We start from the raw sequence: 16,075 nt of genomic DNA, 5'->3' as shown, positions 1-16,075 counted from the left end.
TTATTTTATTCTTTCTAATAATGTGCCCAAGATATAGTTGTAATTGCATCTCCAGTTTTATTCCAAGGTAAATTATTTAAGAGAAGTTGCATGGAAGTGTAAATTTCACAGAATGCTTTTAAGAAGCAGTTTGAGATGCACGTTTCTGTGTCATTAGATCTGAGGTGTTGGCATCAAATCAGCTGGCATCACATTTGATTTGATAAATTCAGCCAACACCTTGGCATCAAGTCTGAAAAACTGACAAACAGTAGATATTTACATTACAGTAGGAAGACCCCTTCTAAAGTTGCATTTTAATTAAATTTTATATAGGACTTTTTTATCTGGAGTTATAAATTTTTTTTTGCAGCAGCCCTAAAACATTAATTGTAGGCTTATGAACTGGCAGTGGATTTATACTGGATGAGAGTCTAGTCCTTTGGAAGTCCTTCTAGTCCATTTAGAAATTTGAGCCCTTAGAGTAAAAGGGGTGGTGTCTTTGCACACATGACGGTAGTTTGCTCCCATCTTTACAGCTGGGGATGTTGCAGCCCTTCTTGGAAGACTTCGCCTGCAGGGTGTTCACAGTAAACACTGAGGGGAAAGGGCTGTCACACTTAATCTCTGGTGAAATAGTGCCTCTTCTAAACAGTAGTAAAGAACTAGCTATCTGGAAATGAGAAACTGATTCAATTGTCTGCATCTTTTGGATTTTCTGTATTTAACATGTGTTTGGTTTAGGATTAAAGATCTACACTTTTTTTGTTTGGTTGGTTTTTTACTCCATGAAAGTGTTTTGGCACCCTTGTTTTGACTGATGAGTGGTGATGAGGCAGCCTGGAAGGACATGGCCACAATAACAAAGAGAACAACTGTGTGATTAATAAGACTGATAACTCCTATATGGCTGCATAGTGAATGTGGCTGAATAATTTTATTACTCAACAAAACCAAAATAGTCAACATAATATGCATGAAGTTTTTTTCTTAGTGCTGATCCTTTCAATTGACCCCCAAAATAAACTTACAGTGTTTAAGGGGTAGAGTGAGGGATAAATGTTGCTTATTATGAGTAGTAACTTTATGCATTTCATTGTAAGGGGAAAATGTTCTCAAAATGAGTTACCAGCTTTCCACCTTTGTGTTCCTGTGAGGTTTTCATTGTAGGCCTGGGGAATCAAAATTGATAAATGCATGTAAAAAAAAAAAAAAGCTTCCAGGAGCCTCATTTTTATTTCTATAACTTTTTTCTTTCTCCTTCATTCCTAATTTTCACTCAATACTCACTATGAAAGTTTAATTTTGTAGTTTTCCTTTTCTTGATTGACTGCTGCTTGTAACTGTTCTCAGCTCTGTGAACTTAGATGAACGTAGAACTATGTTCATAAAATTTTCAAAGGAAATAAATGGAATAGCCAGATAGTTACTTTCCAATTATTCCTCTAGTATCATTAGCAATGTTGACATCATACTTTTCTTGTATGTTAAAAAAAACCAAATTTAAAAAAAATCATGTATTCCACTGGCTTGGTTCTACCAGTGAACAGGTACTTCAGAAGAATCAGCGGTCACTGTAAAGACCATTAGGATACCTAGCCTACTCCTACAGGTTTGAGATTCCTGAATGAGACTAAAATGCAGTAAGGACTAGGGGGGGTTTGTTTACAGCTTTTGGGGATTTCACAACTGTTTTTTACTTGCCATTTCAGTGATGCTTTTTACAAACCTTGTTGAGTGAAGATTATTCCTCCATGAAATGTTTAGGGTTGCCTACAATTTTGTGCTTGCTGGTCACGGAAGGCTTTCCTAATGGTACAAACTGACAGTGTGGTAGTCAGGAAATGGTGTAATTTTCAGTAAAGCATAAAGAGAAGAAAAGCTAGTGTAGGTTTTCTAGAAAACCTAGACTGGTGCTGTCTTGGTTCCTTTACACAGCAAGATTTTCCTCCAGATTATTTCTTTAGGTCTTTAAACTGTTTCTGGATGAAAAACACTGTTTTACTAAGAAGAGTGTGACACTAGAAATATGTTATACTTGTTGCTTGTTAGAACTTTAACAAAGCTCAAACATGAAACAAGCATAGTAAGCACTTGGAATAATGTTGTCTAAAAATGAAAATAACGTGATGAGGCAGATTTGGAATATTTGCTGAAGGTTTTAGATGAGAGGAAGAGGCTGTCTTGTTCTGAAACTGATGCATCTTTCCCAGAATCAGAATAGCATTGTTACCTTGTGGGTGCTTTGAAGCTGTACACTAGAAGATCCTCTGTTTCATTGTTCTAGATAAAGTTGGCAGAGCTGAAACAGTCTTAACAGCTGTTACCTGATGGTATCAAAGGTAGCAGGCTGCAAAGCAGCTCTTCTGATGAGGTCCAAAATACAAAAGACCTACTGGAGAATTAAGATTTTTGGTTACACTAAAATAGAAACAGTTATGGGGGTCTAAAGACAGGTGGAAGCTTGCTCTTTTTTATCACCTCTGATAATTTGACTGATATGGGGGTTTTGCTGGTTTTGCCTCTTGTGTTCTTTATCTCTCTCCTGGGTGCATACCTTCCTGTAAGGTCATAGTTCTCAACTTGTGAATACCGTGTATTGTGTATGAGATCAGTATGCTCCTCATAAGAGAGGACTGTTTGCACTGAGAAAAATATGTAGCATAAGAAAATGTTAACTGTTGCAATACAGAACTCTCAAACAGGCATGCAGTATTGTATTTACGTGAATTAATTTTCCAAATAATTGCACAGTGACCTTTTTTTAACTCATCTTTTGACTCAGTTTTCTAGGTGGTTCCAGTCCCTTGGTAACTGATGTGTTAAAGGGCTGAACTGCACGGCCATGTTAACTTGAGGTGCTTGGAGCTGGTACAGTGAGGATAGTTTATTTTTATTAAATGCTAAAAGTGGTTTTAAAAATCACTTAGAGTAACATAACAGGAGGATGTGTCAGACTTCACATTCTGGATGTTTTTAGAATAGTGACTGCAATTGTTTCCATCTGGAATTTGCAGTGCTAGTAAGAGTAGCAAGTTGGTGCAGAGGTAATTTGGAGTTGAAAATCACAGCAAGTCTATCTAAATGCTAAAAACTGTTTAAAAGAAAAAGCGTTATGTTAGAATTTGGGCTTTGTTGAAACTTCTCTGTGACTATGTGGTGGTTAATTTTTGGGCTAGACCTTGTTTCCTTCCTGCTTTTTTGTCATGCCATAAAAATTAGAAGTCTTGATTTCCTGTGTCTTAGGATATTTGCACTGTTAGGTTCCTGAAACTAAGCAGAAATTATGTTTTTTCATGAATACTGTTCACACTACTGCTCCTGGGACCATTTCAAGGTGTTATACAATTTTTTCCCTTGCTAGTATTTTTTTTATCAACTATGGCTAACAAGATTAGAAGATTCAGCAGAGGGAGAAAGCCTTTTGCTGTGAAGCAATACTAACTTTGAAGTGAGGTCCCTTTTTATTACAGCAGTGAACCTGAATTCTTTGAAAACACTGAAGAAGCCTTTGATTTTAAACAAACGAGGCACAATGTTGTTGCCTCTGTTGGCCTGCAGTTTTACTTGCTTTCTAAAACTTGGACAACTATTAATTTAAATCAATCAGCCTATATTATGTCCTGGCCTGTTCCCATTTCAGGATGTGATTCTATTGAGTGAACTGAACTGCTGGTTCCTGTAGACTTCTCAAAGTTCAGAAGTCTTTGTAGTCATTTTATGCCCTAATTTTGAGGTTATAAGATGCACATATCAGAACTGCACTTAAATTCTTCTTTCCTGGGACTCTTGTAGCCTGTTAAAAGCCAAAGACGGCGCTTCAGTTTTCTCAAGCACAATACCATGTACACACTTTGTAAATGGTATTGAGTTTTTGAAGTCTCTTAACTGTCATTCCTCTACTTACCTTGCAAGTATTCCTTGCTCTATCACAAAACCTTCCCTCCCTGTCCCCCCCTTCAGATTTTTGGATGAAGATCTGAGAGTACTTCATTCAGGCCTTTTTGTTAATATGTGTGCACTAGCTAGGAAACTTGTCTTAGCTTTTTGTTCATGCTTTGCATAGCGGCTGTAACCCATAGCAGTGACTTAGTACTGCATGAAGTTTGTCTAAAATAGGTCTTTGCATCTCTAAAGTGTGACTCTGAAATGAAAACTGAAGTACAGTATTGCTAATTCAGTAATGATATTTTGCTCTTCTATAGCTTATCTTTTCTGCTAATGTTTTGCTACTGAATTATTCTAGGAATCAGTACCTGGCTGTGGACTAGACCTTTATGCTAGGTACTGCAAAAAATGCAGAGCAAAAGAAGTTCCAAATGCTACTTACACAGTTAGCCTGCTTACTTAACTATTATTTTGTGACTGGTACGGTCAGACATTTTATGTACAAGCACACTAAAGATGGGTGAGATCTTATTAAATCAGTCTAATTTTACAAAATTTCTTATAACTAGTTTAGTGATCCATTTTCTTAGGCACCTGAAGATACTACCTGGATATTCCTAGTAAGGACATTGTTGGTCTTGTTTTTAAGTAATGATTTATTCTCTCTGCCCAGCACTTTAGATTGATGTGTAATTCAACTTACGAACAAGGGCTTGCCAGTATATATGTAGGTGGGACCCAAGTCTAGAAGTAGAAAACAGAAGGGCAGACACAAACTTAATTCTTACTATGTTGAATCATGAACTTGGAAATAACTGGTTGACTGAGAGGCAGATCTCATTATTCCTGTTACTTAATGAGAATAAAAAAATGCTCAAGGTTTCTCTGTAGAATTATTTTTGCTGAACATATATGTGATTGTCTTGACTTTTCTGTGAATGTGCGTACAGATGCACATTCCCTTAAAAGGAAAGTTCTATAATGTATTAAATTGTAGTTCTCATGAACAAAGATGGGCTGGTGGGGAACATGAAACTCATGGGCAGCCTTGGCTGCAGTGACCATGAAATGGTGGAGTTCAAGATCCTTAGGGTGGCGAGGAGGGTGCTCGCTACCTTGGACTTCAGGAGAGCAGACTTTGGCCTCTTTAGGGATCTGCTTGGTAGAATACTATGGGATAAAGCCCTGGAGGGAAGAGGGGCCCAAGAAAGCTGGTTAATATTCAAAGATCACCTCCTCCAAGCTCAGGAGCGATGCATCCCAACAAAGAGGAAGTCAGGCAAAAATGCCAGGAGGCCTGCATGGATGAACAAGGTGCTCCTGGTCAGACTCAAAGAGAAGGGCCATAGAGGGTGGAAGCAAGGACAGGTAGCCTGGGAAGAATACAGAGAAATTGTCCAAGCAGCCAGGGATCAGGTTAGGAAAGCTAAAGACCTGATAGAACTAAATCTGGCCAGGGATGTCGAGGGCAACAAGAAAAGCTTCTATAGGTATGTCAGTGATAAAAGGAACACTAGGGAAAATGTGGGTGCTCTCCGGAAGGAAACAGGAGACCTGGTTACTTGGGATATGGAGAAGGCTGAGGTACTCAAGGACTTTTTTTCCTCAGTCTTCACCAGCAAGTGCTCCAGCCACACTGCCCAAGTCGCAGAAGGCAAAGGCAGGGACTGGACGAATGAAGAACTGCCCACTGTAGGAGAAGATCAGGTTCGAGACTATCTAAGGAAACTGAAGGTGCACAAGTCCATGGGACCCGATGAGATGCATCTGTGGGTCCTGAGGAAAGTGGCGGATGAAGCAGCTAAGCCACTATCTGTAATATTTGAGAAGTTGTGGCAGTCCAGGGAAGTTCCCACTGACTGAAAAAGGGGAAACGTAACTCCCATTTTTAAAAAGGGAAAAAAGGAAGACCCGGGGAACTACAGGCCAGTCACTCTCACCTCTGTGCCTGGCAAGATCATGGAGCAGATTCTCCTGGAAACTATGCTAAGGCACATGGAAACTAAGGAGGTGATTGGTGACAGGCAACATAGCTTCACTAAGGGCAAATCGTGCCTGACAAATTTGGTGGCCTTACGCGACGGGGTTACAGTGTTGGTGGATAAGGGAAGAGCAATGGACATCATCTGCCTGGACTTGTGCAATGCATTTGATGCTGTCCTGCATGACATCCTTGTCTCTAAATTGGAGAGACATGGATTTGACAGGTGGACCACTGGGTGGCTATGGAATTGGCTGGATGGTCGCACTCAAAGAGTTGCAGTTAATGGCTTCATGTCCAGGTGGAGACCAGTGATGAGTGGTGTTCCTCAGGGGTCGGTATGGGGACCAGCGCTGTTTAACATCTTTGTTGGCAATATAGGCAGTGGGATTGAGTGCACCCTTAGCAAGTTTGCCAATGACACCAAGCTGTGTGCTGTGGTCAACACACTGGAGGGAAGGGGTGCCATCCAGAGGGACCTTGACAGGCTTGAGAGGTGGGCCTGCATGAACCTCGTGAAGTTCAACAAGGCCAAGTGCCAGGTCTTGCACATGGGGGCGGGGGGGCAATCCCAAACACAAATACAGGCTGGGTGATGAGTGGATTGAGAGCAGCCCTGCGGAGAAGGACTTGGGGTGTTCGTTGATGAGAAGCTCAACATGACCCGGCAGTGTGTGCTCACAGCCCAGAAAGCCAACCATATCCTGGACCGTGTCAAAAGAAGCGTGACCAGCAGGTCAGGGGAGGTGATTGTCCCCCTCTACTCAGCTCTCGTGAGACCCCACCTGGAGTACTGTGTCCAGCTCTGGGGCCCCCAACATAAGAAGGACATGGACCTGGGGGAGCGAGTCCAGAGGAGGCACACCAAGATCATCGGGGGCTGCAGCACCTCCGCTATGAAGACAGGCTGAGAGAGTTGGGGTTGTTCAACCTGGAGAAGAAAAGGCTCTGGGGACACCTTTTAGCAGCCTGCCAGTACCTAAAGAGGGCCTATAGGAAAGCCAGAGCACGACTTCTTACAAGGGCATGTAGTAATTAGGACAAGGCGTAATGGCTTTAAACTGAAAGAGTATAGATTTAGATTAGATGTGAGGAAGAAGAACTTCACTATGAGGGTGGTGAGACACTGGAACAGGTTGCCCAGAGAGGTTGTGGATGCCCCATCCCTGGCAGTGTTCAAGGCCAGGCTGGATGGGTCTTTGAGCAACCTGGTCTAGTGGAAGCTGTCCCTGCCCAGGGCAGGGGGGTTGGAACTAGATGACCTTTGAGGTCCCTTCCAACCCAAACCATTCTATGATTCTATGAAATATCTAGGAATTGTGCAGGAATGAATAGGATAGAGTAGAATCATACAGGAAAATAATAAAAATTAACTATGCCTTGGCTACTATAAAACAGAATACGTGGAAATACAGGATGTCCGGCTAAATAGAATCCTGGGCTGGAATTGTCTTTTGATTAAGTGGTATCATCTCAGGATAAATTAGTTCCTCCTTTATTAAAAAAAAAAATTCTGCTGAGATTCTTTTGAAAGCTACTTTGAGATCTTGGAGAGAAGTTCTGTATTGAGCTTATAATATTAGGTAAGTAGCACTTCTTCAACCATCAAGAATTGGTAACTGATAGATGTGTAAAGCTTGAGCTGCTTGTGCCTAGTGAAAAGGCTTGTTCCTTTTATTTGTCTTCACTGAAGTGCTGTATATTTAAGACCATTCACTTTTGGCATTTCAGTAGAAAAACAGGAGAAACAGCATTAAAGTAAACTATTTTATAGAAGGGTCAATTGACCTCTGACCCTTTATTATGGGCATCCTTCACTGTGGGGGATGCTGGATGTAGCGGTAGCTTTAGTGTGAGATGAAAGCACTAGTGGGTTTTGTCAGTACTGGCTGCTGCATTCCTTAGTATTGTGTTTGTTAAAATAATTACTTGGATCTAAGCTGTAGAGCAGTAAGAAGAAGCCCTTACAGCGAAGAAGAGATGTTCCAGGTGTCCTCTCTTAAACATCAACTTTTGGTCAGATAAAGGATACCTCATTTCACGAATAGCATTAATGTCTAAATGATTATTCGAGATGCTTCTTAATCCCAACTATTTTAATGTCCACATTCAAGGATGTGCCGGCAGTGTGTTGCGTATATTGCAATTACAATTTGATTTACTTGCTGTGAATAGAAATGAATGGAGATGCTAAAAGCTCTTTTTGTAGTCACAAACCATAATAATACCAGACTGTATCTGGCTTTCCACTAATTACGATTAAATGGTCAAGAAACTTCCTAAATAAAATGAACTGTATTTGCTTAAGGATGAGTTCTTTGTTAAGATTAGGTGAGTTGGATTCAGCTATCAAGCAGAATTTGCAAAGTAAGGTTGATCTTCAGTTTTCAGATGTGAAGATCTAATGATGTCCTCTATTATGATGTGTTGTGATAGGAAGATCTTGATAATTTCTTGCCTTTAAGACTTGACTGTGAGACAGGCAAAAGGGCAGAGGCAAGAAGATGGTGGAGATAGAACAGAGATCTTGTTTTCAGGCAGTCCCAAATAATTTGCTTTCTTTATCACTTGAATAGATATATATATATAATGGTATATTTGGCATGTCTAGGTATATTGGACAGAGTAATTAAGAGAAAGCTTTTTATTCTTTTGGTTAAGAAGTTGTTAGTGGCATTTTGTACTAAAATAAGCTATTTGATAATAAGCATTATTTTGACACTTGTAAACTTGAAAGTCAGCCACAATTATTAATTGCCTGAAGACAAACTGTACTGACTCTTGCTTTGTCATGAGGAAAAAAAATGGTTTCTTTACAAGCAAAAGGAGTATATGCTTTTAAGTGGGGACTTTGGTTTTGAAGAAAACAGCATAGCTTACTAGAAGCTTTAAAATGTAATGTTTTCATGCACTGATGTTACTACGGTTGATTATTAATAACTTGGGTTATTCTGGAATAAAATTACTGGGACATTATCTCCTTGGATTTGAAGTTCACTTGAAAATATTCATTCAAATCCTGAACATTCTTGACTCTGCTGCTTCATATAATTTTTGATGAAAAAATTGAGCATACAGGTAGCTACGAAGAAGCTACTGAAGCATTACTGAACCAATGCAGTACAGTGAGAGCAACACTTACTCAGTTGCTTTTACAGAAAAGGAATTGGAGGAGCCATGATTAATTTCTTGGCTACATTAATATTTTTCATTCTGGCTCTATGAACTGCAGCAGCAAGAACTTTCAATAAACGGATGTTCTTGAGTTAAAAAAAAATATGCTGTGCTTTGAAAGCAAACTTGTGTTACTTTATTGTAACTTAGCGTTCAGAGTCATAGTTTGCAATTCTGTTTAGGAAAGACAGGGAATAGAATGTTAAGAAAGCATGTTTTCTTTCCAATTTGTGATCTGTGTTTAAGGATATGAATCCACTCTGTGTGCTGTGTGGTATTTTTTGTATTCCTATTAATGCAGTTCTAGTATCACACAAGTCAGGTCTGTTTTAAGTCATGAAAAAAGTGACAGTGGGCTCAGCATTGAAAGCTATTTTGTAGTGACTGGCCTAGGAGAAGAAACTGCAGGCTGGAGTTGCTTTTTCCATCTGGAAATGTTAAGCTTCACTTACTATTTCAACTACAGATCAAAAATAGAGAAAATGGTACTACTTGGAAATTGCAAATAGGACACAACCTTACTAAACCATTTGCATTAATCAGTAGGCTAGTTAGGAGCTGAAATTCTTAGGCAACAGCTTTTTCTCCCGTTAGTCTTCACCATCTTTTAAACTAATTTGTTACTAATACTTCACAAAATTGGCATTGCTGATCCTCAGCCCCGTTGTTAAATATTTTCAACTACTATTCATGACTTTAAAATGGACCTGGCTCAACTTTAAGCTATATTAGATGTTCTTTTTACAGTTGAAGCAAAATTGCAACCTTCAAATAATATTTTTAGTCAAGGAGATTTTAATTCTAGTTGTTGAAGTAACTAAACTAATTGTAACATTGCCCTGAAATATATAAATGTACTCTTTGTGGTCTTAATTTTTTTAGTACAACAATTTCTCAATACAAATTCCTGTTTGCAAGGTAAATATCCATTAGTGTTTTCAAAAGCTTTCCCACCATTTATGTGCTTATACTTTGTCATAAATGGTATTATTTTTATTTTACTTTATTCAAAAGCATGTTAAGTAATTGTACAAGTAACAGGATATAGCTTCTGCCCAGAGGTGCTTACACAGTAAAACTGATACCACAGTACGGGCAGAAAAGCAGGGCGGAACTTGGCACATTCCGTAGTTCACTTAAAGCCTAATACACGGTACAGAGTTATAAAATCTTATGTATGTTGAAAGTGTTTTTCTTAAATTTCTCTTCAATGTGTGCCTTTAGAAATAGCTCTTAATAGAAGAAAGAGGAAAGGGACATGTGGATAAATTCAGAATTTGATTAGAAAATCTGATAAGGGAACCATAAGCTTGAATGCAGATTTCAATAAAATAACTGATTTGCCTGAGTCAGTTTTCAAAGTAACAAGAAGTTAGAAACTCAGATTCAAACCTTATTTCCTAGTCCTAAAATTTTAATGAGGATTAAAAATAATTCACTGGGCAGGAGTGAGTAGCATTCTGAAAGGATGACATGAATCACTTTAACTATTTGAACAATCACATTCACTCTTGCATAGAGAGGGAGAATGTCTTAGGCCTGGATTGCAGATGAAATATTTGATTATAAAAGAGTACAGATGAGAATGGATACAGCATTAAAAAAAAAAGAGCAGTTCATGATTTCCCATACAAAGTCATTAGCGGCTTTAGAGGATCTATTTAACCCTTGCCTTCTCTGAGATGGCAAAGAATGCCTGTAGAAGTGCTCTTCATAGCTTGATTAGGGTTCATATTATGAGACTTGTAAGTGAATCTACCTATAAGGTATTTCACTAGAATGCTAATTCTTCATATTTTTAAAGTGGGTTTGAGTCTCCCTAAAATGAAAGGTGTCAAGATATAGAAGATAGCTACTTTTCATATGAACTTAATTCTAATTTTTTTTTTTTTTTTTTAATTCTCATCCTTTTCACTGAGACTAGAGTTAGCTGAAACATCTCTACGGTCACATAAATTAATAAACTGCATTTAGAGTTTTGTATGTGAAGAAATCAAGATGTTTTTGATTACACTAAATTCTCTTAACAAGTGTTACTTGCAGGAAATGAATACAGAACATTGAAATACTTTTTTTCTGGCCTATGTTGTTTGAAAATTACTACCATTAGTCACTTTGCGTGATGTGTCTAAGTAACTTCATTATTGCAAATACTATAACTGAGTAATTCGGAATCCCTGAGATTTGTAGACAAGGTCTAAACTTTTTTTTTTTTGTTTTGTAGTTTTCATATAGGGGTGTTAAAATGACACTGTATTTGCTTCTGGTAATCTGTGACAGTGGCCAGCCTGATACAAGTACCAAACTCCTTAATTATCAGAGTTGCTTTGGTGCTTCTGAAAATTTTCCTGTAGATCTTTATATATAAACTCAGGCTTGTTTCCACATAGTTTCTAGTTTATAGTTGTGATAGGAATCTTAAACGTCATGATAGTTTTCTGCCCTTACCCAGGAGCTATTTCTGAATTCATTGAATTTGAAGAGACTAGACCCTAGCAATGTGCTAGCAGTGCTACCTGTAGATTGTGAAACTGAAGTGGTTTGTATTAGCGCTGTTACATGCATAACTTTTCAGTTTTGTTTATTTTTGAAACTAAACAGTGTTGTTGGTGGGAATCATGGAATATTAAGTTGTTAGTGACTGTCTTAAAGCATTATCTAGTAAAAGTTGGTAGGGGTACGAAAAAAAAAGCTAGTGTGTAAACAGATGAGTAATACTTTAAGGAGTATGCATGATAGTGCATATAGAAGGGTTGGTTTTGATCAGAGACAGTCAGTTGTAGTCACAACCCATATCCTTTGTACTTTGAGAATTTCTTAGTAAGCTCTTTGTAGCTTAGCAGTTGCCCTTGATCTCATGATAAAGGGGAACAATTTTTGTCTGACTCAAATATTTAATGGCTGCAAAATTCTGTTAACTCTGCATTCTAGGCTTCTGGTGAAAGCATTAAAAAATACTTTCAACCATCTAACAAAAAAAATTGTCCATTTTTAGTTGATGTAGGTAGTCTTTGACCTTACAGTGGATTAATTTGTTGATAGGAATTAAACCTTTTATTGTTCAAACAAAGCAACATTTCTGAATTGGCTCATGGAAATATTAATGATCAAAACCACAGCTTTTATCTTCTGGGGTGATATTCTTTATGCAACAGGCATTGGACCATTAAAGCCTAGGGAACAAGATAACAACTTTTGACACTTTCTTGCTATTTAAGAAGCTTTGTCCCCTCTTCTCTGAGAAAAGCATACCTCTTTATTGCTGGGTCCACCCTCTCTCACTTCCAAAGTAACTGTAGGTTTTCAGGGACTTTTCACGTTTCTGCCATTTTGTAGCTTCTTAAAGTCCAGATGACTTGATGATGGTTCTGTAGCTGAGCAAGCGTTTACCATAACGATAGCAGCATGCAGCCTGAGAACTCCTGTATACACAAAATAAGACTAGTTACTAGCATTTGGAAGAAATCCTAGTGGTAATGGTTGAATCTGGGAATCCACATATCTTAAAATTTTAGACTTTCTTTTAGCTGGATAGCCCTAGTCACTAAAAGACAGTTTAATTGGAATACGCTATCTCTGTGTGGGTAACTGGAAGAGAGGGTTGTCTTGTAGACTGAAAATATCCAGCTACACTTGGAGGTGTTAAGCCATCTTTTGTACTTTTTCCAGTGATTTATATGTCTGAAGGGCTCTAACCAAGCTTTCAGGCCCCATCTTAATAAAAGAAAAATGTATGCTAAACAGCTTGTCAGCCATTTAAAGCTATAAATACAGTAAATGGAGGAAACAGTATTAATTTCTTATCCTACCTACAGTTGAATGCAAGAGGCATCTTTCTCACTGAAGAGATACTATTAAATCTGTTCCAAGACTGACACAAACGTTGAAGCTCAACTTACCAATTTTCAAATCAGTTAGGATATGTATGCACAAAAGATAAATTGAGGTTTTAAGTACTTCAGCACAGGAGGTAAATTTCATGTAAATACAAACACTTTAAAAAAAAAAGTTATTTCCAGATGCAGCTGATTACTCCTGCAATAGCTGTTACATCAGTTTGTTGGTTTTTTAAGTGCTCTCTTAAGTTTGTCAACATCTAGCTTTATGGCCAGCCTCATTTAAAAACAAATCAGACAGAAAATGTGGTAGTTTCTTAGTTAATGGTACAGCTCTGATACTGAGTAATATGGGTAAAATGAGACAGAAAATTACTAATAATTACAAGTGCAACACTATCAGATAAAACACATTTGACTTAAACCTTTTCTCTTACTTTCTTTTTCAATAGAAACTATGTTCCAACTTCCTGTCAACAACCTTGGCAGTTTAAGAAAGGCCCGGAAAACTGTGAAAAAAATACTTAGTGACATTGGTTTGGAATACTGTAAAGAACATATAGAAGTAAGTATACCTCCCAAGTGTTGTAGTTAGAGTTAAAATGCTCCAAACTTGGTGGGACTGGGAGGTCTTTGGTGTGTGACAACTTTTTTTTTTTAGACTGTTTCATGAAACATTAAATTTGTACTGTGAATTTTGAAGGAATCCCCTGTATCCTGTTCGTACACCATAATCCTCTGTTGTCATCAGCTTCTGAGAATTATTCTGGGATTCCATTTGAGCCTTGTTGTTCAGGCATTGCTACCCCTGCATTGCTTTTTAAGTTCTACACAAAGTATGACTTAATAACTTGAGGTAAAATGTACCTGTAAACACTATAGAAAGTTTAGTGGAGGCAAGATACACTTCAGGCTATATGTGACTGACTTGACATATATTGAAGGTAGGTTGTCTTTTGTTTATGTTGGATTCTTAAAAATAGCACTTGCTAACTGAACATTTAGGAATGAAGCAAAAACTAGGTGTGGTATAGGATGTTCTCAGGGGACAGAAGATGGTTCTGAGGTTTTCATGAAGTGTTTGTCAGTGCTAACAGTAGGTCATCAAGTTAAAGAATCATTTCTGTACCTGTGTTAGTTCCTAGAAGGGAAAGGTATTTGTGCTACTTTTCTGGACAAACTTCATAACTATCATCTCAAAAGTGCAGCTTTCTCTCCTGAACACTAACTTGTGTACTGTCAGTTCACACGCTTTAACTCTTTAGAGTACTCAGCAAGTTATGACCTGTTTGCTTTGGCTTTTCTGTTAGTGTCTCTTTAAAGAGCATTTAAGTGAGATGCATAAGAGAAAGAAATGCCAGTCCTTCCTGCTTGGAAAATTTGTGGAGCAAGTATAATTTTTGAGGGTAAAATTCTGAACTGGGACAATGTTACTTTCAGTATTCATTTCAGTGGAAATACTGGTTTTGAGTCCTTATGTGCTGCTGACTCGTATGCCGTGCCAAAGTACTTCATAAGATGATTTTTTTAATGGGAATCGGGCTGCTTGGACATCATACACATAGTCAAACTTCTAAAACTTATATCTGAATTCCTGTGTGAAATTAAAGTAGTAAAAAAAACCCTAAAACCAATCAAACACACACCCCCACTCCCCCCCCAAACAAACAAACCCCCAAATATTAGAGCTGTGGTAAAGCATCTGTATGATCTTAAATGTTTAGCATTAGCCTGGGAATATTTTCTCCACGACTGCTTTTGAAAATGGGATAGGTATGTAATTATAGTCTTGGTTTAATTAGGAGGACGAGTATTGGAAATAGTTCTTCAGGTGTTTTACAATCTTGAGACTATTCACAACTCTTCATCTCCAAAGAGGTGCATCTTTAATACCCACAGTTCCTTGAATTAATAATATCTACTGTTTGCCAGCAGCACTTGAGAGGACTGCATGGATGCTTACGAGAGTTGCTTAAGGGAGCAGTTGGTCTTTGGTTTTGATTCTCTGTACTCTCTTCCCATCTTCCCCTTCTCCAGGATTTTAAGCAGTTTGAACCTAATGACTTTTATTTGAAAAACACTACATGGGAAGATGTAGGATTGTGGGACCCATCGCTTACAAAAAATCAGGTTGGTAATAGTTTATGTTGACACATCTGATTCCGAAGATGGTTTGTACTAAAGGGTGTTTCACAAATATGCCAAGAGCTTTTTGTGCGGTTTTACCTGTTGATCTTCCATTTGTCATCGGTTTAAGGGACAACAAAAAGGTGTGCTTTTTTTTTATTATTTTAAAGTAATAATCCTGGTCTTTATCTTAGTAGTATGGATAGCCAAATACTGGAGAACTGATTGGTCAAGAAATCTTACTCACCCTTTGACAACTGCATATTAAGAGCCCATCTGTTTTCAAGCTTAGTGCAATTTCATCATCTTTCTGGTTAAAAGAAAAAAATTATCACAAACTGTATAAAGTTATTGCTATCTTTCCTTAATGTTTCATTATCTGTTTTCATCATTTCACAAAAAGTTTAAATGAACACATCTAACTGCTGTTCTCTCCTCTATTGTTGTAGCTCTTAGCTGTCTGCCACATGTGAAGATTCTCAGAATCTGACTATGTCCAAGATTTGGTTTAGGCATACATAGTTCTATACAGCACTGGAATTCTTACTTTTTAGATGTTTCTGAGCCAGGAATAAAGGAAATTTGAATTGAGCTAGAAGTGGAGGGAGGAAATAATACTTGATTCTGATTAAACACATTTAAGGCAAGTCGTGTCCACTGCAGTAGCATCTACTGATGGTACAATATAGAGTAATACCAGCACTGACAGAACAGTGAGAAGGTGAGAAATCTCTCTACAAAATAAGCCCTCTTTTAGCATCTGAAAGATGAGGTATTGCTCTTACAGGAAATGGGAACCTGTATCATGGTGGATTCCTAGTGTAGTGTTAATCTAAAAGTGTCCCTTCATTACTGCGGTCCATAAAATACACTGATGATGTCCTTTTTTCTAGTTAATTCCAGAATAAAAATTATAATATAAAAGGAGACAGATTTTGTTTAGTTTGTTTTGTTGTATCTTGTCTCCAGCCTACCAGATGTCTGAGGCTTCAGACGGTGGACAGAAGTATATATTCCTACTTATTTATGCAGAGGGAGAGTACAACTCTCCAGCTACTTCAGATGATCTATATGTAGCTTGATGCACAAG

The 16,075-nt window shown here is 37.9% G+C and overlaps 2 protein-coding genes across 22 annotated transcripts in view; one reads left to right on the top strand and one right to left on the bottom strand.

The window, feature by feature from the left end:
- ADNP (activity dependent neuroprotector homeobox) overlaps positions 1–16,075 on the top strand; it is a 35,400-nt gene that overhangs the window by 14,266 nt on the left and 5,059 nt on the right. For all 21 annotated transcript variants that reach the window (XM_075019452.1, XM_075019408.1, XM_075019444.1 and 18 more), the window contains 2 exons: positions 13,311–13,423; positions 14,896–14,988. In XM_075019452.1, the coding sequence (XP_074875553.1) occupies positions 13,311–13,423; positions 14,896–14,988 (206 nt within the window). The remainder of the gene's footprint in view (positions 1–13,310; positions 13,424–14,895; positions 14,989–16,075) is intronic.
- BCAS4 (breast carcinoma amplified sequence 4) overlaps positions 12,186–16,075 on the bottom strand; it is a 56,856-nt gene continuing 52,966 nt past the window's right edge. The window contains exons 6-7 of the mRNA XM_075019463.1: positions 15,233–15,295; positions 12,186–12,444 (exon numbers count right to left, since the gene is read on the bottom strand). Coding sequence (XP_074875564.1) covers positions 12,409–12,444; positions 15,233–15,295 — 99 coding nt within the window. The 3' untranslated portion in view covers positions 12,186–12,408. The remainder of the gene's footprint in view (positions 12,445–15,232; positions 15,296–16,075) is intronic.

This window comes from Buteo buteo, chromosome 2 (genome assembly GCF_964188355.1).
Source record: "Buteo buteo chromosome 2, bButBut1.hap1.1, whole genome shotgun sequence".
Classification (NCBI taxonomy): domain Eukaryota; kingdom Metazoa; phylum Chordata; class Aves; order Accipitriformes; family Accipitridae; genus Buteo; species Buteo buteo.
This window is presented reverse-complemented; position numbering and strand designations above follow the sequence as displayed.